The sequence below is a fragment of the Numida meleagris genome, chromosome 3 (assembly GCF_002078875.1).
Source record: "Numida meleagris isolate 19003 breed g44 Domestic line chromosome 3, NumMel1.0, whole genome shotgun sequence".
Classification (NCBI taxonomy): Eukaryota; Metazoa; Chordata; class Aves; order Galliformes; family Numididae; genus Numida; species Numida meleagris.
Window position 1 is genome coordinate 36,201,642 of NC_034411.1, and position 23,353 is coordinate 36,224,994.

Below are 23,353 nucleotides of genomic sequence, written 5' to 3' on the forward strand. Positions count from 1 at the left end.
GGCTTGAGAGCTTTTGAGATTCAGTTTAAGACCAGTATAATATTTTCCAGTTGGAGAATTTAAGTTCTGTTGCAGAGGGTGAAGGTAGGAAAAACCCCAATCCTACCATCTCATTGCTCCCTTTGAATCGTGAGGCAAAGGTGCGAGCCCATAAGAAACCTGCGCAGTGGTTGCACTAGATCTACTTAAGGAATCTGTGTGCTGCCAGAAATGACTGAGGCTAGAGTAGTAACAGGAAAGCAATCTTTTAAGGCAACTTTTCAGTAACATTTATATTGGTTTAGCATCTTCCTACTCCCAGAAGTTAGCCTTTGTTTTGCAGCCTGAGGTTTTTTTTTTCCCTGATGGCTTTCTGTAAATACAGAGAAGGAAGATAAGGAGAGAACAGAATACAGCTGCTTGCAGAAAGGATTACATCTTTATTGTAAACAAATTGTCATTAGAAGAATAAAGAAAACTCATGTAAATAATACTCTAAAATCTGAAATAGGATAGAAATGACTTGGCAATATGAAATTCTATCACAAACACACTCCAACAAGATTCTGCCGATTTTCAAAGTAATTGTTAATTACTAGAAAATGTAATAAATAGATCATTTTCTATTACAAATACATGAATGCATTTAGTACTTGTCATGTATTATAGTGCTATGCATTGCTTCTGTTTTTATGGACATATCCTGAACAAACTCGAATTTCTGCCTCCTAAAACGAATGGCAGGAATTGGGTGTTTTTCAAACAAGAAAACAAAAAAATCTGCTTTCTGTGTTATCTTCCTTTATCAAAGAAAATAACAAAGAAAGTAACAAAGAAAATCACTTTCTATGTCATTGACCTAATTTTACAAGTCTATTAAAGCACACTACGGCTTTATTTTAATTAAAAAATTATGCCCAACCATTGATGTTTAGCTCACCTATAGTTGGGCTGCTGTCCAGAATGTAGAATACAGCCAGAAAACATTTAATCTTTAAGCAGAAATGAAATGAATTAGTGCATGTGTTTATTACTGGAGCTAACTCAAAAATATCTTTCCTACTTTATAATGTATGTTATCATCTCTAAAATATTGTCGCCCCATATTAGCTTGTAACATTAAAAAGTCTTCATTAAAAATATATATCTGAAGAAAATGTAAGAAAAAACAGTCTTCCAAAATTTTGAGAAACTTCAGGGTAGTTCTACTAATAAACCAATAGTGCATTGCTATGTCTTGGTGACAAAAACAGGGCTTGGATTAATTTAACAAATGTTGAAGTGGAAGTGTGCAGCCCTTGGTTTTGAATTTAACTATCAAAATAGTGACCAGATGGTCATTCTGAAACTACTAAGAGAAAGATAATATTCACAAAGTGCGGAAAATCTTCTTCTCTTGAAAATCATGCTGTAAGATACCTCAAATTGCAAATAATTTTTTAAAATTTGGATTCTTTTATTCCATCTGAAGATATCCATTTTAATGCCATATGTCTTGGAGTCTACCCATGCAGGACATGTTGTTCTGCTCTGGTTTCAGTGGGATCTTATTAATGAAAATAATTATGCACATCTCACATTTTTAGTATTTGTGTTTGTTTGTTTAAAAAAAAAAAGATGGTGTAGTTTAAGTACCTTTGTATTTCCTGGGAGTTAAATCATATTCCTGAATTCCAATTTGGTTTTATGACAGATAGAATTGTATCTCAGTTCAAAAAACTGTCTCTGAAAATCAATGGCTGAATGTGCTACCTACCTACAGTCATCTTTTTTCTTATTTTTTTTGCTATCAGATTTTTTTCCCTGGCATTTTAAAAAGAGCTCATGTCTTTAAGATATCATTAAAGATGGAAACTTAAGTATGTTTCATTTCTGAAAAGGTAAACACTGGTCACGTATGAAATTATTATTATTCATAAATTTTGGCCTCCAGTCTCATGGAATTAGCCTGGTTCTCTTGGAGGTGTAGTGACTCACAGCTGTTGCACATTTGAGGGATTCAGTTCACTGAATGAGATAAATAAGAAATAGAAGGGTCTAGGGGAAAAATCTATTCACAACCAAACGTGAACTGTTTTTATATTTGAGAATCTCAAGCCAGAGTCTAAGCAAACCAAGGGAAATATTTGTAGCAATACAAGAGTCATGTAAGAATTTCAGATGTGTAAGATATGAAGGACAATTAGTAACTTTTAATCATTTTTTCTCCAGTATGCTTTAGCTGAAGTTTAGACTCAAAAGTGTCTGAGAAATGAAGTTGTTTGCTTACACTTGATTGTGTATTAAAATATGTTCATACAGAGTCAGAAGAAAATTTTGTAAGTGCCACAGTCACTTACCACATAAAACAAGTTTGAACTAATACTGGAAGACGATAATCAATTGTATTCATATAGTTGCAGGAGGATCTGTTTCAGCCTTGTAATTTTTGTGTGTGCATTCCCCCCAAGTGAGTTAGAAATGGAGGAGTTTTGCAGAGTCTTGGTAGGTTATGGAGAACAGGGTATGTAACTGATACTGCAACATGAGTTTAAGAGTATATGACTGTGTGTTTTACAATTGCATTAAATAAGGCTATTTTCTATATATTCGAAGTAATTTCTGTTGTGAAGAATAACAAATCTTGAAAATGTACTTATGTTTAGTAGCCTTCCAGGTAAAGATGTGCTGTAAATGCAGTGTTCTAGGAAACGAGAGCACCTACACAATAAAATGCCTTAATTACTCCCTTTGAAATATGTATGCTATCTGGATAAAAACAAGTGCTGCATGTAAACTTCTGTGGCAGTTCGATAAACATTCATGATGCTCCTATCCAGCTGAGTTACAGTAAAATACAGAAATCGTCTACTTCTGTTACGTGAAATCTTTTGTCTCATAGCTATTGTTCTCCAGCATTTCTGTGAAATCAAGATTCTGTCCTTTTTAAATTTTCTTGATAATTCATCTAACAAGTTAGTCCATACAAAACTTTCTTCCTAAAAGAAACTTTCTTACCACGTAAGAGTAAACTGAAAAAGACCTCTCTGTTAAGCATCTGCTGCTCCTTTCAGAACATGAGCCATGGCAACTGGCTCATCTGCCTATCCTCTGCCAAGCTTGCAGCCACACTAAAAAGTATGTAGCATTCAAAAAGTAATTGAAATCATGTATCATTTTTTCACATATTGAAAATTTTCACATAATTTTCTCTCTAGCATTTGTTGCCTACTTACTTTACATATAACTAGTTTCAAATCTCTATCTGAAATATTGATTTTCTTAGGAATTTTCTTTCTTGCATATCTTTCTGCATTGTTTTCCATGGAAAAACTGACAAGGAGGAGGGCTGTACAGACAAAGCATTATGTCCTTTCTTTGCCGAAATGCTCAGGAGGGATTCCCTTGGCAACAGCTTAGCAGTAAGCAATGTCAATTTGAGAAATATTAAGCCGTATTGCTTGCCTGAACTCTGCTGGAAAAATGCATGTGCTCAGCATCTCTGGAAATGAATCCATAAATATGAGTCAGTAGCTTGGGGCAAACTGGTAGCAGAGTAGCATTTTTCTTCTATATAAATTGTCAGATATGAATAAAAATGTATTTGTTAAGATCTATGCCATGAGAATGAGCAAAAAAATAACCAATGTAGTGTAAATAGCTTGTGTATAGCTCTACAATTCTAGAGTCTTGAATCTTGATGCCCAGTTCCCATTTTTTCAACAGTTTGTGTCAGCAAGAGTATGTCAGCAATGACTCCTGTAAACAGTTCTCTTGGGTCTTTAATAGAAATCTATCTTGTAAGGACCTCCTTCGGAATATCTCAAAACTTACTGGATTTCCAGGTGTAGTAAGAAACAATGCCTTCCACCCATCTCAAGTAATTTACCAAACTGTTGCAGGACTTGGTTGTGACTCCTTACGTGAGTGGCTTTTCTTTGAGAAACCAGATGCACAGAAAATGTTGACTAAGATCTTGGTGGTGGGAGTAGGTGAGAACTAAAATTTAACAAGCAAAATTGTCCCTCAAGAAAATGTGGCTGGGTCTGGTACTTGCTTTGCATAAAATTTAATCTGAGCAGAACCCCATGAAATATGCTTTAAGGAGAACTGCATTAGCAGAAAGATGGCCTAGGTAAACAACTTTTCTGCTCTGGATTTTTCCCATTCTATTACTCTTCAGAGCTACAAAATTCACTCATTAGGAGCCGTTTCTGTCATGTAAGTGATGAAAAGAAAGTCTCATTTAACAAGCATGTCCTGAATTTTGTTGTAAACCTTGCTAGTTCTGACATTGACAACCCTCCACAGTGAGGGCTCTCTAAGTAGGAGGCATTTTCTGAAAAGGCCCTCCAATCTGCTCACCACTTCAGAGTTTTTCACTTACCTGAATTTGCTATCCCTGCAGCTGTCTAGGAGAAAGCACTCTCCATCTTCTGACAGCTCAGCCTTGTCTTAGATTGCATGTGCCCTCAGTAGTTTCTGTGTAAAATCTATTTATTTGGATTTGTTGCACTGCTTTTAGGAGCTTTATAGCAAATTCATGTGAGTATAGGTGATTTGGGTGGCCTTTATTCTGTACCCTTTTTTTTGTCACCTTGCACAATTTTACCTGGCAACATAATCTGGAGAATTTGTGTGTAAAAAGATAGATTTGCTTTTTCTTGAACTCTCTTTAGTTCTTGAACTCCCTGGTATTTTGAAATTGGGTTTCTTTCTTGTCCTGGATTTATCTAAGAAATTTGTAATTAATTGGTTTTACTTTTCTAAATTTGTAATCATACTACATTCCTTAAACGTTACAGAAATGTTGTGATCGCAGAGCAAAAGCTAGTGAATGGTAGGACTATTACAGAAATCTTGTTTTAGACCATTTGGATGTTTAGCACGCATAAACTGTCACAGTCTTGCTTAATGTCATTAGCATTTACTGAAGGGTGTAGAACATTTACTGATAAATGAGGCTGACCCATTTGTCCACCTAAAAGAAAATTGTCTTTTTTTTCTATGACTAAGAGAAACTCAACAGCAGTCACAAATACCAAAAATTATTTTTTAGAGCAGATCTTAAAATAGCATAAATAGCTCTAGAAACACTGATGTTTAAATAAGAGTTGGTTTCATTTTCTCTGTTCTGTAGTCATGCTCTCTGCTGATTGTCCTGTAATTCTCCATCTGACACAGACACTCACATATGGAGAACTTCTGTTTGCCCACAGGGCACTTTGAAACCCTTGGAGCTTACAGTATTTTCAGTTTTCTTTGCACTTTAAATACTGACTAGGCATGACTAGGCGCTGACTCTGAAATGTGAATTTTGATTCAAAGAGGCTATAAATTTAATCTGGCTTCAGTGAAGAAAATGAAGTTCACAGAGTGTTACACCCACCCTCTAGGGGTGAATCAAGCTGTAACACTATTGGCACTGGGACAGTTATGTAAGGAGTTTTAAGTTTGTGTACATGGTGGTGGATGTGTAGGTGGCATTATCTGTGGTCTTCAGAGGTAGAGATATACTTCCATTGGATTTAGCTGAAGCTTTTTTCTCTGCTCTGTATAGGTTTAGACCAGTTTCAGGAACAACCTTAAATTCCCAGCTTTAACTTTCAGTTGGAAGCTCAGTGTTTTGAGGTGTGTGTTTGTTGGTTTTGTTTCTGTCTGTGTGTTTATTTAATACAATGAATAGGCAGTCCAGCTTCTTGATTCTAGGATAAAATTTGCAGTTGTCACTGTCATCCATAGAGCTTTGTGTGAACTTTCAAGTACAATTGAACAGTCGAGCAACAACAAGTTAATTAACCTTGAAAATATGTTATTTCGTATGTAACAATTTAAAAAATTGGGGGGAAGAAAAGTCTATACACCCACTTCTGAGAACATTTCTGGTTCTCAGGTTCTCTTTCAACTCTCAAACTGTTCAGGTTTTGTGAGCATCTGAACAGAGTTTTCAAGAGCAAGTAGTCTTGCTCTGCAGATACCACTGATTTTTTTTTTCCTTCCAGTTTGTGGCTCAGATACCCATTTATGTAATCTAGGTTACTCTAAAAGTAATGCCACCTATTTATTTCCATGAAAACTACAACAGATACAAAGAACACAATAACACTATTGGATAAAGCAAAATGTCAGCCACAAAACATTACTTTTGGACATAATCACCACCATTAGCTGTACATTTTCTCCATCAATGAACAAGAGCCTGTCTCCTGTGCTCGTGTTTTTAAAAAAAAAAAAAATGCCCTCCAGTATGTGGCTTGTCTTTAACATTGCTGTTGCTGCTGCTGAAACACAGTACCCACTGCCTCACTGTGCTCACACTCACTGTTTGGTCTCTAGAAAAGTTCAGCAAGCCTCAATGAATGTCAGTAGGTGCTGTTTTTTTCCACATGGTGAAATTCAATCCTACACCTTTGCTTTATACATACTTCCATGTCAGTTGGCATTGTGTCAGAGTGCCCTTCTGCTGCCATCTGTTACACAGCAACAAAATGTAATGAAATATTGGTGGGATGGCTCAACTCCTACTGCCATACCACCACCATCCATAAAATAGGAGGCATTACTTTCAGAGCAACCCTTGGATTTCTCTGACCATCTTTCTGTATGAAATGTTGCATATTCACACTGCATTTTAAATTGCTGGAAAATCTGTTTTCTCATGCTAATCAGCAACTTGTAAAGCATATAACATCTAATACATAGTTCACTTTAGTGGAGGCAATTATGTTGATTGCAAAATCCATCAGAATACACTGGCACCAAAAGAAGATTGTATGTGGCAGTCCATATTTAGTAAATTGAGGTTATTAATCAGACCCTGTTCCCAGTGTGTAATTCATCCATATGTTAAGCATTTTTCAGCACCCTGTGAGGGAACAACAAGCATGGGCAGCTCCGCATTGGAAGGTCTGTGAGGTCTGAGGGTGGCAACAGTGCAGGCAGGGGCTAATCCCTCACCAACAAAGTCTTGAGTGACCTTGAAAGTCCTGGCTTCAGCCAGGATGTCAGGGCAGCATTGGTATTATACAGGGCTGGTTATAGGCATACCTAGCACAGATCAAGCAGGGGCCATGGGGCAGGAGAGGTCCTGGAATGGGCTGCTTAGGACATTTACAGTTCCGTGGTGCACTGAGGGTCAAGACCAGGGTCCTTGGGGGTCACTTTCGGTAAGGTCTTTTTTATTTATTGCATATGCTACAAATTAATGGACCTCCCCCTGTGCAGCTTTAGTGCAGGCTCAAAAACAAATTCTGCTTCAGAATAGACTCAAAGAACAGCTGCAGCCCTATCTTCTTGTTTTTGATGGAGTCAATTAATAGTATTCATCTTCAAAAAACTTTGAATATTGACTGAATTCAGATACGATCCCCCTTCTTTGAAGTCTTTCAAACTTTTTTCATTCTCTCAGCATCCTTACTTTTATTAAAGCATAAGCATTCCTGGCTGGGAAATGCCTCGAGTTCTACTGTGGAGCAGTAGGTTTGCAAGAAGATATGTAAGAACAAAAAGAATATTTTGACAACTTGCTTCCTTCAGGCACAAAAGCAATCTGCAGAATTTTACAGATTCTGTCAAACTGCCAATACACTACAATTACCAAGGACCATCTGATAATGATGCAGTCTGGTAAGTCAATGTAAGATGCAGTTCCAAAAATCTCCCATTAGCAGATCATAAATGAACACTGATGAGCTGGAAATGTCTTCTCTATTATTGTAATTTCCATTCTACAAATGCAGATGTTCATGTTTTGGGGAAAAAAATGGGAAACACAGCACTGGGTATGATATCATTAACTGCATCATCTTTTTGTGCTGGAAAAGCATATATGAAAATAGAGCAACTTTTAGTTTGAGAACCTTGCTGCAGATTGCAGTTCCAAATGAAACTGTAAAAACACCAGAAACTCATTCAGATCATGAACTTAAAAAAGCAGATGCTGTCATTCTCTGAAATGCCAAGGGATCATGACTTTCTTATAGTAGAGAACCAGGAGACACATTTGCATCCTCCTAGATGCTCAATGTGAAGCTACGTGTTTTGGTGCAGAAAAGAGTGGTACCAGAAAAAGACAGCAGCATCCATATTTCAGATTTCAATGCTCTAAACTTCAAAGAGATGAAACGTTATTTCTCTGTATTTTCAAAGGTTCCGTCTGAAAATGAGAGATTTTCACATTCTTTCTACATTCCAGCACATTAGTGAACAAGCCAAGGATTTGTATCAACAAGACTATGAACTAGTGAACTCAAATTCCTGAGCTGCTGCCTGCTGCTCTTCTGACCACAGTAGCTCTTAAATAGATCCTCAAAAATGCACTTTTATAATAGGGATGTAATTGTTAGCACAGAGCAATGACAGTATATTGAGTCAAGGAGTAGGAATGTTCTTGAGGACTATTTTCTTCTGCACTAGTAAATGTATTATGTTTCCCAGGTAACTAAATCTTTATTGGGAATATTCCAAACCATCAATATTATAATGTTTAGGTTCCTGAAAGGGAGGAGAGCTGGATACTGGAGATTTTTTTTTCTGGAGAAAAATGTCTAGGGGATGAACATGACTTGGCTAACGTATGTACGTGACAAAAAACAAGTGTTCTTGTATGGACTCTTTGCCAAGAAGTTGGAGCAAAAAGGGTCATTAAGAGATCTCTGCAGGAAATATACTGTGGTATGCTTGCACAGTGAAGACAAGGATTTTCTCAGACACAGTATTATATTAATAGCCCAGAAAGCTAATTCCACTGTCCTCATTTCCTCCTGGTGACCTGGTTGTTGTCTTGCCAGCTCTGAGTACTCTGTGATCTGAAGCTGCTTCTTTTGTTGAAGCCTTCTCTGATAGAAAGGTGGACAGTCGGCCACCTCTACAGCAATTACTTTTGGTGGTGGTAGCAGGAGATGCCAATCTCAAAAATTTATCTGCAGTGGGATTCAAGGAAGTGCTAAGCTAACTAAAGGTGCCTATAATGGGGACCATGAGAATATGATTTACAAGAGGATAAGGAGGTGCAGAGAGTTTGTTCTGTTTCTGTTCAAATGATATTTGGCTGGTTGGAATGGACAACAGCTAACCTCTGGAATTCTTAGAACTGTCTACACATTTCTATTAAATATACATTGTATGTATACGTTTTATTGATGATATTTTCAAGGATTTTAGGAATGTTTTTTAATGTTCAGATAAATAACTTACTTTGAAGGAAAATGGGGAAAAATGTTTCACTATCAGAGGAGATAAATATCAAAGACCATCTCTGTCCTCATTATTTTCCTAGCACTGTAGATACGTCCTACGTACAAAGGGTTCAGAATTCATCTCATCTTTTTGTGGCATTTCAGCATGTATGTCAGTGCACTAGTGTAACTCTATAGTACTATTAAAATGTATGGAAACAGAGGCTATAGAAATTCTTTGCTTGCTGTACTTGGTGTGTGATTAGTGTATTTGTATCTGTACATATTAAAGACATAGAAATTGCATTGGAACCAGAGGGGATGTGGGAGTATAACAAACAGAGGAAGTGGCCATTGCTTCTTAAAGCAATGGAAGTGAAAAAGTGTGAAAGAAAATAGGCTAGGTAATGTATAAAAAATGAGGAAAAAATAGACAAGAAACTGTATCAAATAACTTCATTTTATGTCAAGTAATACTTGTAGCTGCTGCTGGAGTTATGAGAAGTGCTTGTCATCAATTGCACCAAAATAACATCCATCAGTGTGGGTTTCCATGCATTTGCAGGTGATTTGTTAGACATAAAAATATTTCCTTCAGAGTTGTAAAATGTACGTAATTGGTTTGACTACCTTAAAAATCAAAGCTAAATACAAAACAAATGCTTCCTTCTTCCTAGAGATTGCAAGAATAATGTTCTTATATGTAGTTATTTCTCTTTGCTACCTGTAGTGAAGAAGCTAGTAGTTGGGAGGTAGGAGCCATGGCCCTTTCCCAGGCAGAACCATTGGCTCATTTTACTGATCACAGAGACCACTGTTATGTTAAGGTTTTCGTACCTGCACTGATCGAAAGATTCTCCCATCCTGCACATGAGAATGTGCTCTGAAGCAGTGATGTGGTTAGATACCGCTGCCAGACTTCAGCGAAAGAAATTGTATTGCCCTCCTTATCTTTCTGTTGGGGCATTCTGTGTAATGTTTTGGGGTGATGGGAGGTAAATAAAGTCTGTTGGAAATGTACTTCATTTATAAAGAATATAGAGAATAAAGAATTCAGAATCAAGCTTAAAAGCTTGAAATCAAATAGAAACAACTGTGCTGTCTGTGTAGCCTTAACTTTCATTTTCATCCTTTCAGTATTTAGTTCCATTTTACTATTCTGTTCAGTCAGCATGAGGTGGAGGCAGAACAGATCTGCTGGATGATTTTGATTTAAAAAAAATGAAAGATTTTGTATCTAATACAAGCTACTCCTTTTTCATTTTTTGATCTGATGTTGTTTTAAATGGAAGCCATTGCAGACTGTACTGTATGAGATTTGAATCTTTTTTGGAATCAATTCTTAATTGAAATTTTCTGTATACAATTTTTATATTTCCTGAGGAATACACACACAGTTAAAAATGTTTTTGCTATTTTGTCTTTAATATGCCATGAAACAAATTCACTGCAAGTATCTCGTGCATTTTGTATATGATGTCTGTTACATAAAGCAGATTTTACAATTATTTAATGAACCTCTGTATCTGATCCATAATTTCCATTAAGATACTTGTAGCATTGATCCTGTATTTAAAGCTTTGCAGAAGAGAAGGAGAATTCGAAACCAAAAAGAAAGCAAGCAGTAAAATATAGGTGAAGCCTCTAGATTTCTGGTCTGCTGTGTTTATGAGATAGTAGCAAATCCTGTATGATTTTTATTCTGTTTCAGCTGTTTACCTCTGCAAGCGGACAATGCAAAATAAAGCAAGGCTAGAGCTAGCAGACTATGAAGCTGTAAGTACCTGAGGAAAAGTAAATTTCTTTGCTGAGCTTAATTAGCATGTAAAATAATGGTAAGCATGAGAACTAGGGACGTTCTGTAGTTAGCCAACTTTTGCTAGCTTGTGGGTTTGACATTGTTCAGGAGTCATAAAAGCTGTTTGCGAGACAGTAGTGAAGGCTGGCTGGGCAAGAGGTGAGATTTTGGTCTGTGTCTAATATTGGATCATCATACAAGGATCCAGAAACAGCTGCTTGCAAATCCCAGATACACCTCAAGTGTTTGAAAGCCATTGTACTCTACATAGTGTAAAGAATTGAATGAGAAGTCTCTGGCAATGTTTTCAGAAGCATTTAGTAGCTATAGAGATATGAATCTCATTCTTAACAGTGATGCTGGCGCTTAAGCTTACATCTCATCAGTTGTGCTATAGGCAAAGACAGTGTAGAGGCACTTCCCACTCTCTAAATGTCGTGCTCTGCCCCGGGCAAGAAAGCAAGGTAATTGGGGCCAGGAAGAGCAGTAGAAGGAAGGAGTTTGATTAGGTGATGAGGATGGCACTGACCGAAGATATGGCTTGAATTCCATCCCTATTTCCCCCAAAAGTTCCTGAATTTTTCATGAAAGTGTCAACATAAAATTCATGCACAATCCTGTCTCTGCACTGAAAGCTGTCCAGCTGTGTTACTATGACATGATAGCAGGATAGTCAGCCAGACCTCTCAACATGCCAAAAACTCCAGCCTCAGCATCATGCTGACAGACTTTATTGCTTCTTCTGGCACAAACTTGCTTTTCAGCATACCGCACTGTGAGATATGCATAATTTTACATTTATACACCTTAGAAAATTTACCTCTGGTATACTGTCCATGAGAGCCTTTATTGGTATTTATAAGATCTCTACAAAGTCTCCTCTCCAGTCTCTGTAATCTTTATTTTCAGTAAGAATTTTGTTGAGATACTTTTGCAATACACAGAAATACAGTTAACACTTTTTGTTAGGAAGTTTAAAGATGGTTTTTCACTTGATCTCAATAAAAACAATGTGCAGAGGCAGCTGGGTCTTTCTTAATGAATGTAAGTACCTCCTTCTTCTCCATGTTATCATACTGCATGCTGCTGCCTCTTAAGCTTGGGATAGATTAGAAAAGCTCTATTACAGACCATTAATCTGTTCTAGCATTACTAGAGGAAATAATTTTCCCAAGGTTTGGAAAATACTCTTCTTCCTGTTATTATTAGTAGAATATAGTATATACACATTTCCCATTCAGTATTGAATAACCTTAGTCTGCATTCTGTTAGAGGGTTTCATCCACTCTTATTTTCAAAGTTAGAATAGTGAGGACATTAAAAAAGTAGATAGATGTGTCACTCTATCCTCTTTGGTGATGGACAAACACTTTAAATCATAAGGCATATCTACATTGGTACACACATTATGGCATGCATTATGTCTTTTTGGGAGGGAGGCATGGGAGGAGGTAGGCAAAAGGTAAGGCAAAAGCTATTAAACAGTAAATTGATGCCTAACTTGTCATAACTGTGATCTGTTTTCAGGAGAGCTTGGCCAGGCTACAGCGAGCGTTTGCTCGGAAGTGGGAGTTTATTTTTATGCAAGCTGAAGCACAAGCAAAGTAAGTTCCTTTGAAGATGAGAGATTTGTGTGTGTGTGCTTTCAAAGGGAGTAGGGGATAACAAAGACATTGGAAACCTCTTATGTTTCAAATCCGTATAACTAATGCAGTTTCTTCTAAATATCTTATAACATTGACAGAGTTGACAAGAAGAGAGACAAGATAGAAAGGAAAATTCTTGACAGCCAGGAGCGAGCGTTTTGGGATGTGCACCGGCCGGTGGTGAGTGCTGGTGGAGTTGTGCTGCCTGGGAGTGGGACTGATGATGAACATTAGTCTCTGCAGGGTGTTGAGGTAGTTTGGGAACAAGTAAAAGGGCTGTAAAGCATGAGTTGGGGCCCACCTTCCTATTTGCAATATCAACAGTTTCTATCATTCTACTATGTAAGACTGCTTTTAAATTTATACTCAGTTTAGAGTTTTCAGCAAATAGATTGGTTGTGTCTAATCTCTTGAATCAGACTTAACTTTTTTTGGCTATTATAGTCTTAAACGTTTTGCAAGGTATGAGTCACACCACAAAAATTATCATTATATCTAAAACTTCTTTTAAATAAATCAGAATATTTTTTAATCTAATTATTTGCTTGCTAAGCCTTCCAATTTCACTGGTCATATTTTCAAGCTTTTTTTTATGTGCATAAAGGTTAGATATTGTTGGCTTTGATCTGTGAAAGCTGCACAGTCTTAACAAGATTTGTCAGATTTCTCTGTCAAAGTCCTTCTGAAATTAAAAAAAAAGAAAGTCCTACTAATTCAGAGAGTGAAAACTTAAAGAGAGAATGCCAAATGTCACCACAATTCTGACTCATCTTTGAGAAGTGAATAATCAATGCTGGTTTGCTTTACTACAGAATTGTCTGTTTTTCATATGTAGCACTAAGCTACACATACATTTTGATATAATCTCCAATGAAATAGAATACGAACCATATCTTTCACTGACATTTTAATTAATATGGAACTAATGCTTACTCATTTTTATTCCTTGTTGTTAGATGACTTAAGCTGTAACAAATGGTGCTGTGTTCCCAGAAATTGTTTTGAGGAAGTAAGGTTAGGTTGATGAAACCTGTAGAAGAGGTGGATAGAGTGAAAAAGTTTCAAAGAAAAAATAATGAACTTCAACAGGGTCAGCTTGCACTTGTGCAGTGTGGTACTGGAAGAGTAGTAAATAAATTAATTTTTTAGGTAGGGTTTAAAACATCAAGTAGAGAAAATCTTTTGAAGTGAAAGATTCAGTCTGCAGGCATTAGGTACGAGAACATTATTGTCTAGTCACTGGCATAAAACAACAAAGGAGAGCAGAAAAACAGTCTGCCATCTGATGTTCATGGAATTTTCCAATAGAAGAGACACGGAATGTTTCTATGCACATAAGAAATTTGAAGGTAGACAGCATTTATATTAGCTGCAGAAATGGATTTAAGGGATTTGAATCTGGGAATGAGATGCTGTTTCCATGTTTGGAAGAGAAGGTAAGTTGCTGAAGTTTTGAGTTAAGGTATAGGAAGACAATAAGGAGAGATTTAAAGGCATCAGAACAAGAGGAAATTGAATCTGATCGAGAGCTTTGACTGAACTGTGGATAAATCTGCCTAGTCCTTCTGAGATTTTTAACCTGGCTGTAGACATACCTAGGAAATGTCAAAGATTAAAGATTGGCTTATAGTCAGCAATCTAGGCCCCTGACTTTGCGAGATATAAATAGAAGAATGGAGAGGAAATCATTGGCACTTTGGCTGAACAGGTCACTAATTACTGAAAAACTACGTTTGAAAATGTTATTGTAATTTACTCTCACAAAAACATCTATGGAAAATAAAATAAACATTGAGTTCTGGCAGCATGTCTCTGCATATAATGTATTTTCAAATTGTAGTCTTTGAAAACTGATAAGATTTCCTTACAAAATTAAGCATAGTGTCATGGTGTTTTTCTTGACAGAAAAAATATTCATCTGTCTATTGAACGCTCTTCTTTCATCCACAATTCTTGTTTTGGGTTCTGCTTTCTTTTGAGATGACATTGGGTAGATTGAAATATTAACATAGGGAATCACTGCATTTTACTCACCAAGTGGCACAAGTGCGTGTGATACGCACGGGTTTCAGTTTGGCTGAGTGTGTGTGGTGGGCACAAGAGGTGGAGTTAGCACTGAACTATGCCCTCCTCTGGGTTTCAGCCCAGACAGTGCTGATTGCACATGCATGTGTGGTTTCTGCTGGGCAATGTTTGCACGCCCAGGGCTGGGCCAGGCTGCCCTGCAGGGAATTGCTGCTGCCATGATGGTGCAGAGCAGGGGCACGCCTCATTAATAGCTGTCCTTGGCTGCAGGTTGGACACATCTGCTCTAAGGTATTTTAGTATAATGTTAAGAATAATCTGTAATTTCTGTAAATTGATTGTTGCCTTTTATAGGTGGATCTCAGCCTGCAGCTAGGTTGAGCTTCAGCTGTAGGTACTGCAGCCTACAGAGGAATTCCTGTAGAAGTTTTAATTATTCTAGTTCAGATTCCAATCACAGTAAAACCGTGCAAACACGTCTCAGGGAGGACTTTATAAACTCTCTGGAGATCCTGAGTAGCAGACCTAGAATAAATTTGTTGTCCCAACTGAGACTAAGACAAAAGTCCATGTTATCAGTTCTACTATAGTTAGTACCTAACAGCTCTGGGACTAATGGCCTTCACACATAGCAACACATTCCTTTTTTTTTTTTTGTAATGGCAGTGTAAATATATGTTCAGAGCATTCCTTTTCTGTACATCTTCCCAGAAAAAGCATTTCCCTAATTTTGTAACTTCTATAAACAGCAGACTATGGAACTGATTGAATGAAAACTGATTAGGAGAATTAGGGTTTCAGTCAAAAAGCAGTAACAAAACAAGCTAAAGTAGGGAAGACAGTTCCTCCAAGGCAAAAAGAAATTAAGTTGTTCTTCGTTGAAAAGTAATGTCAAATGTCTGGACTGAAGCCTTTATAAAAGAACTCAAAGCTTTACAGAATCTAGACAGACTCCATTAAGGTCAAAAGTGACTATAAGACCAATATCACTGATGATATAAAATTTATAAATACTTCTGATTTCTCCATATAGGGGTTTCATGACATTGTTTCCTGGCTGGAAAGTAAGGAAAAAGTAACCTTGTCATTTTTTTTCAAGGCCTTGTCACACATTCCACACCTTCATCTTTTCACTCTATTAAACAGTTTTACTGGATTCTGTTTCCACTGATCTCATTTTACCTTTTTATATTTTAAAATTGTATTTTATGTGCTCTGATCATGACCCTCAGTATCTGAGCCAGTAGGTAATATTACCAGGTGTTCAGGGTTGTGCTGTGGATACTTGTGGTTATTTGTCCGGGCTTTCTTTCCTTTTTCTTTTTTTTTTTTCCTTTATTTTGCTTTTAATGACTTTTCCATCCTGTTCCTCAAGATCAGCCTCAAAGACTTGGCAAAGGACTGCATTTAACTTGGTCAAGGTGGAACAGTCCTTCTCTTCACACTTCATGTGCTGCAGACCCTAAGCTTTTATGGGCTAGTTACTTGTTCAGCCACAGAACACTTCTCTCTGCTTTACCATGATTTTTTTTCATAAAGTTTTTAAACATCTATAGGAAACAAAGATAAATCATGCCATCCAACTTCTCTAGTGATGTATCATGTTGTCTTTTGCACCTGTTTCACCATGTACCTTTACAAGGGAGTTACCCCTCCAGCAGTCAGGGAACACGGCCAATGCAGCTGCTGGCAGCCTCAGATAATCACACTTCTGGTAATAAAATAAATTTACTGTACAATGTGTTATTTTCAGAATTGTGAAATAGAACCGATGAGATGTTGGAAAGGCACAGACAAATGAGATGACCTAGTTTTCAGTAAGACCCAATTCTGGTAGCAACTAGGATAATAAGCTGAAATAGTAAGAATAAGGAATGTTTAGAACAAGCATTTATTTTCAAGTGATTAACATCTAATTCTGTATGGAATTAATAAAACAACAGGTTCCTATCTTATGGGGTGAAAAACTTTGAGGAAGCAATAATGGCTCTTGAGTATTAAGAACAGGGATAACAAACAGAGTTAACAGATTTCCCTATGCGTCAGTGTTGCAAATACTGTAATTTTCACAAAGATCATATAAACACATCCTTAGTTAAAATTAATACTACCAAAACACATTTTGAATGAATACAATTTATATAATTCATGTACAATAGTTTCTGGTTCTGGAAACTAGTCACTACAAACCTAAAACAATCTGTTGTAAATTAAGAATAATCAGAAATTGGATTAGCTTTCAAAAAGAATTAAGCATATCACTTCTGTCCAGTGATATACTCTTTAGTACTGTTTCTAGTTTACTTTTAAGTGACTTAAGTCTTAAAACTTACATTTCAACATCCCTTTCGTATGAATTTTGTATATTATGTTTTTTTCTGTGATACAAAAACTGCTAAAAGAAATTTTCTAAAGCAATGTGATGAAATCCTATTCTCTTAAGGTGAAAGCTCAGTTTTGTACTTAACCTGTTCTTAAACAAGCAAGGAAATGAGAACGTGAGCATCAGCGTCATGATTCAAGATGCTCCCATATGGATTAAATTTATGGCTTAATGTATTATTTTAAGTTTCTTGAAAATCTCTGTGTATCTCTTTTTCTCGTATCCCAAGATGACCCTTTATTTGCCAAGCCACTGGAATTCCTTTTGTGCCTGATATTACTCAGGGAAAAGATCTGAGCTGTAGTTTCAGAAGACAGGTATAAACAGGAAACGGGTATGGCTTAGATCCCCTTGTTTTTGAAAGATACTGTAAAAGATACTGGAGTTTTAAGTGACCCTGACTTCACTGTTGAGTGTGACTTCCCATCTCTTACTTTTTAAAAAGAACTGAGTTTTACCATACTGCAAATGTTAATTAAAGGTCAATCGAACTATTTGATCATCTCTTCTTTATCTGATGGTCTTTAAACCTCATTTTTCTTGTTTAAACAAGAAAACTTAACAACTTGCAATTAAATTTTTATCCATTGATTGCAATCCTGTCCATGCTTTGATTAATTCTAAGCTACAGAATAACTGGAGACCTTCTGCCATTTTAATAGTAGCCAGGGATCTTCAAATAAATCCTTGAATAAAGCATGTATTGATTTTACTAATTGGTACAAATGGCAAGTTGTCCTTTACAAGAGACTGTCTATAGTGGGTTTAACTTATGCTTATGCCAGTATTTGCAGTTTATCAAGAATTCATTATTTCTGCATCAGTGTATTTCCACTGGATGACACAATCAGGTTTATTGTTCATTCATTTCACTTTAATAAATAAGTTTGTAACTGTATATCTCTGTTACTTAGTAACTCAAAATGATATTAACTAAAGAGGACATATATTGAGCATTTAAATTCACTCTGTTTCCTGCATAATTCTCTGTTAAAATCTTCACCAGGAGAGAACACTTAATCCTAACAAAGCTTTTATTAATTATTACCAGGATGATCCTTTCCTTTGTAGAAACCAGTTCAATAGATGAATAAGAAAACATGAAAAGCTATATTTAGGTAATTAAAGGCAACAGATTGTACATCATCAGCTGATATAGGCAAGTTTTAGCAGTTAAGCTGTGTAATGCTGATTTGTTTCCATAATATTACTTGAACATAGATCACTATTTTCAAAGATAGTTCCAGCATCTTGTCAGATGTATCATGTTTTAAAAATACATTCAAATTAAGGAATATAATCAAATTTGTGGCTGTTCTATGCAAGTCCACTTCCAAAATGTATTCACTTATTTTAGTGTTAGACTGAATTCATTACACTGTAATTATTTACCCTATTTGCGTTCCATAAAGATTGTATTTAGTAGCATAGGACGGGTATTTTAAGATGAATGATGAAAAGGCTGAAGAAATTGTGAAAAAGACTTCAGTAGAACAAGCAGGTTTTAATGATTTTTTCCTGATTATGTGCCAAATTTGCAAGGCATCTGGGAATTAATTTGAAACATACTGCTACAGAATTTAGCTTGTGAACAATCTTGGGATTTGCTTCCTAATCGTTAAATATAATTTATCAGTGGTAATTGGGAAGCATCACAGTACTTCCCAGATGAGCTAACTTACAATAGGTTTTAGAGAAATGTGGTCTGGAGTTGTAGGGAGTTGAAACAACTTGGTAGTATCTGTATATAAAGTCATCATCAAACTTATCTACTTATTAAAATTTCTATAATGTTCCCATGGAATTTAATCTATGGCTACTGGAATTTTATTTTTACTTTTGTCATTATTTGAGGCTGATTGATGTAATAGTTGTAAAGTGAGCTGTTAGATAAACAGCAGGAAAACAGTTTTTTGATTTTCTTTCAAAGGATTGAAAAAGAGCGACCATCCTTTGACAGGACTTTAAGCTGATACAGATAAAAGCTGTTTTTCTAAATCTTTTTAAAAGAGCTGACCATTTGTACTCAGCACATTGGAAATGTTTCCATTGCACCATCAAAGTCATTAATAGTTGAGCTCCTACATGGCAAACCCCTTTTACACATTGACCCTGAAGTGCATAACATAGAGTAAAATGAGGCAAAAAGCAAAAATATCAAAAAAATCGTACCTAAACCTCAGCCTTTTCGTTATAAGCCTCCGCAGGTTCTGCACACTCCAATAACTTGCATCTCTGGGAAATGAAAAATTGCTGCATTGCAGGAGAGCATAGCCTGCCTTTTTCTCTGTGAGAGACGCTCCTAGCCATTACTGACATCTTGCTCAGTAAAGGATTTTAATGTCTCCTTTGACGCTAGACTTTGTCTGAGAAAAATAAACTTTCCCACATATCCAGAGTCAACCTGGGGATTCCTCATTTATTTTTTTTTCCAACTGAGCCCCACTGCATTTTTTTCCTTGCCTCACTTCTTTTTTTATAATCTTTCATCCTCTTGTTTGATTTTCAACTATGCACAGTCCAGCTAACTCACTGGAATATAAAAATGACAGATAAAAATTAACTCTGGTATTCTTCAAAGTATTTATTATCTAATTATCTTAATTTCCCTCATTTAGAAGTGAGTAATATGAATAGTGACTGGTGAGGTTTAGAAGACTCCTTTTCTAAGAAAATAACAGACATAATGACAGAAATAGCAGAATAGATTGCTACAGAAAGCAACACTAACATTTGAGATATTGGATATTTCAAATTCTAAGCTTACTATATTTGTGATAGTCTCCTGTTAAAAATAGTTCAAAAGACAGTTTCCAACCTGTCTTGTCTTTACATTTGTGTGTCTGACTTACTTGCACTAACTTTTACCTTTTTTTACTCTCTGTTTTCCAAGTAGGAACTGAGCTATGTCATGTTAAATTGCATAAATCTGAAGCATTAAATTCATTACTTTTTATTACATTTAACCAGTTAGTCCCTGCTTGCAAAACAAATATAGAAATCTGTTTCAAATTGAATTGACACTGAAACCCAGTGACATTTTATGAGGGATATTAAAGCATTTACTGCTTTAATGTACCCTGAACTTACGGGGGTGCACATTGAAAGGAGGTAATTATTTTAAATATCACCTATGCTTTTCTAGCTGAAGAGGCTGTGAGATTTAGTTTTCCTTAAATCCACACTTAGTTTATTTTTATGAGTTGAGAACATACACCACTGGCTGTCAGAGAGCAGAGGAAGGAACTACCAGTCTTGTCTTTCCATTCTGCTGTTGTGGAGAGAGGAGGGCAGGGTGATGAATTTCACACTGCCATGAGCACTTCATTGGAGTGTTCCACAGTGTGGATTATTTGTATTTCATTCCCTGCTCTTTGTAGAAATCATAGCCTGTATCACAAAAACACGGGCTGAGAGGGACCTCTGGAGGTCCTCGATTTCAACCTCCTGCTCATAGCAGTGCTAAATTCTAAGCTGAATAAAATTGTCCAGGCCCTAATTTACGCAAGGTTTGAAAATCACTAAGGATAGAAATTCTGCAGCATCTCTAAGCAACTTCTTTCTATAATGACGAATATTTCCTTTGAAGTTAGCAGCACTTTCCATTACTGCAGTTTCTGACTGTTGTTTCTCATCCTTTCACGGTGCACCTCTGGAACAAGTCCAGCTCTGCAAGCCCCCTTCAGGCAGCAGAAGACAGCAGTTAGCTCTCTCCTACTGAAAGATAAATAAGTCCAATTCCCTCAGTCTCTCTTTGTCTGTCATACCTCCAGCCTTCTGATCATTTTGCTATTCCTCCACTGGATTTTTCCATTTTGAATGTATATCGTGCATTGTCTGTGGGGCCCAAAACTGGACTTGGGATTCCAGATGTATTATCTTCAAGATGCTAAGCAAAAGAATTAACTGCTCCCTTTGCCTGCTGGTTGTGCTGTTGGTGATGCAGCTGGATGTGTGGTTAACCTGTAGGGCTGCAAGGACACTCTGCTGATTCATACTTAACTTCTACTTCAGATCAGCTTCTACAGAGCAGCAACATAGGCAGGCAATTCCTACCCTGTTGCAATGCATGAGGTTGTCCCTTCCCACATATATGAGTTTATTTGTATCACATACAAGGAAGTTCTGGTTAAGAAAAGTTAAGTAGATTTACAGTTATGTTGCCATACTCTTTAAGAAAGACAACAATATCCCAATTTACTTTTTTTTTTTTTGAGGATTTTGCACTTACTAGCATTACAAGTAGATCATACAGAGTTTGTTACATATGAAGATGTTGGTAGCAATTGTACATTTTTTAACTAATCATACCCTCAGGTGTTTTTGTTCAAATGTTGTCCATAGATCCACATAAAGTTTTCCACCTCACCAGCTGTGTGATGCAAAGCAAGGGAAGCTTCATAGTTCTGCTGTGTTTCTTGGTGTAATCCTACTATGTAGCCTCCTAGACAGTATCAATAGAAAGTAGTGTTGCCAGGGATTCATGCTAAGGTGATTGTTCAATAACTGACGTAGGGATAAATAAATTCTTCTGCATGTGTTGTTGTTTTTATTTTTTGGTTTTTAAATATTTATCTGCATCTGTTTAATTCAGCACTGAATTTATCATCATTGGTCTGTTCAGCCTGGGGATAAGAAGACTGAGGAGGAATCTAATTAGTGTTTATAAAAATCTACAGGGAGTTGGGAGACAAATGGATGAGGCCAGGCTCTTCTCAGTGGTGTGTAGTGGTAGGACAAGGGCCAATAGCCTAAAACTTGAACATAGGAAGTTCCATACAACCATGCAAAAGAACTTTCTTGCAGTAAGGGTGATGGAGCACTGGAACAGGTTGCCCAGAGAGGATGTGGAGTCTCCTTTTATGGAGGTATTCAAGACCCATCTGGACGCCTACCTGCACAACCCATTGTAGGGTACCTGCTTTAGCAGGGGGGTTGGACTCAATGATCTCTTGAGGTCCCTTCCAACTCCTGCAATTCTGTGTAAATTAACACAGTGTCATTTATACTTTTGAGAGAAGACTGTGTTAACTGATGGATGAAAAGAAAATTAGTTTCCTTTGAATATGTGTCAGTTTTTCAGACATCTTATTTAATATCAGATAAGAGCCTAATTCTATCCTGGTTATGATCTTGCTGTATGACAATTTCAGCAAGGTCACTAGAGCTTCCTATGTGTGTGTGGCTGTGGGGGACTGTTTTCATATGGTATATTAGTTCTGAAAGATATAAGCATTCTATTTACTTTTATATAAGAGGCTTCAAGTCTTCTAGGAAATCTGTTTGAAAACTATTTATGGTATTAGTATGCAAATTATATACTACACACTAAATGGGAATCTTGCAGCCTAGCACTCTGACAGGCATCTCACTATTTGAACTATGGCAGTCCAGTTAAAAAAGCAACACAAAACACAGCTGGATGTAATTGTATCCAAACACATACTTATTATGTTAATAGGGGCAGATGAATAAAAGGAAACATTGTCCAGCAAAGCAAAGGTTTTCCAGCAAGGACTCTGAATTATTTTGGCAAGATGTTCAAATGATGCAAGCTTTTATTTTTGTTTTAATTGAAAAGATGTTTGGTATTTATTCCTAAATATTGACAGATGAAGTGTGGCAGCACTGTGGAAACAAGAAAACTTATATCAAGAATCATTTTAATAAATATTCATTAATTGAGAATAAAGTATGAATTATGAGCCTGATTCTTTTAGGTGCTTCCAGTGCTATAATTTGAATCATATTATTAGAACACTCTTGTAATAGTGGTGACATGCTAAGCCACTGCTGTTACCCTAGGTTGTGATAGTACTGTGATAGTACCTTTCTCTGCCTTACCCTTCTCACTGAAGCTTCCTGAATTCCCTACCTGTATCATTCTGCTGCTGCTCCTGCTGTGCCACAGCAACATAACATCACCCCAATAGGTTGTAAATAGCCAGGTTTCAGTAGGATTCTACCAGACGCTGTAGAAGTTCAGTATTGGGTTGAGTCTCCTTCTAGACAGTATGCTTTGCCCTTCTTCCGTTACTAAAAGTTTCTCAGAATCTCCTGTTATCATCAGTCTGCAAAACTTGTAAGTTACCTGATCAAGGTGCTAGATCTGGTTATACCAATTCAGCGCTGGCGGACTTGAAATCTTTTAAAACAAGAGCCTTCAGATGAGTTTTATGTTATGTTTTGTTTTTTTAACACGTGTTTTTAACAAACCATAGCTGAAAACTAAAAAAAACTACAACAGTTTGTACCTTACGTAACTGTGCCTGCTATTCAAATTGCTGCATTCAAAGGCTGAGATACTGTTAAAAGCTTCTTCTTCATGACCAGATGCTGCCATAATCCTAAAGTAGATGCACTGTTT

At 36.6% G+C, this 23,353-nt stretch overlaps 1 protein-coding gene across 23 annotated transcripts in view; it reads left to right on the top strand.

The window, feature by feature from the left end:
• Positions 1-23,353, top strand: part of RGS7 (regulator of G protein signaling 7) — a 271,402-nt gene that overhangs the window by 206,358 nt on the left and 41,691 nt on the right. For all 23 annotated transcript variants that reach the window (XM_021391124.1, XM_021391127.1, XM_021391132.1 and 20 more), the window contains 3 exons: positions 10,846-10,910; positions 12,460-12,536; positions 12,677-12,758. In XM_021391124.1, coding sequence (XP_021246799.1) covers positions 10,846-10,910; positions 12,460-12,536; positions 12,677-12,758 — 224 coding nt within the window. The remainder of the gene's footprint in view (positions 1-10,845; positions 10,911-12,459; positions 12,537-12,676; positions 12,759-23,353) is intronic.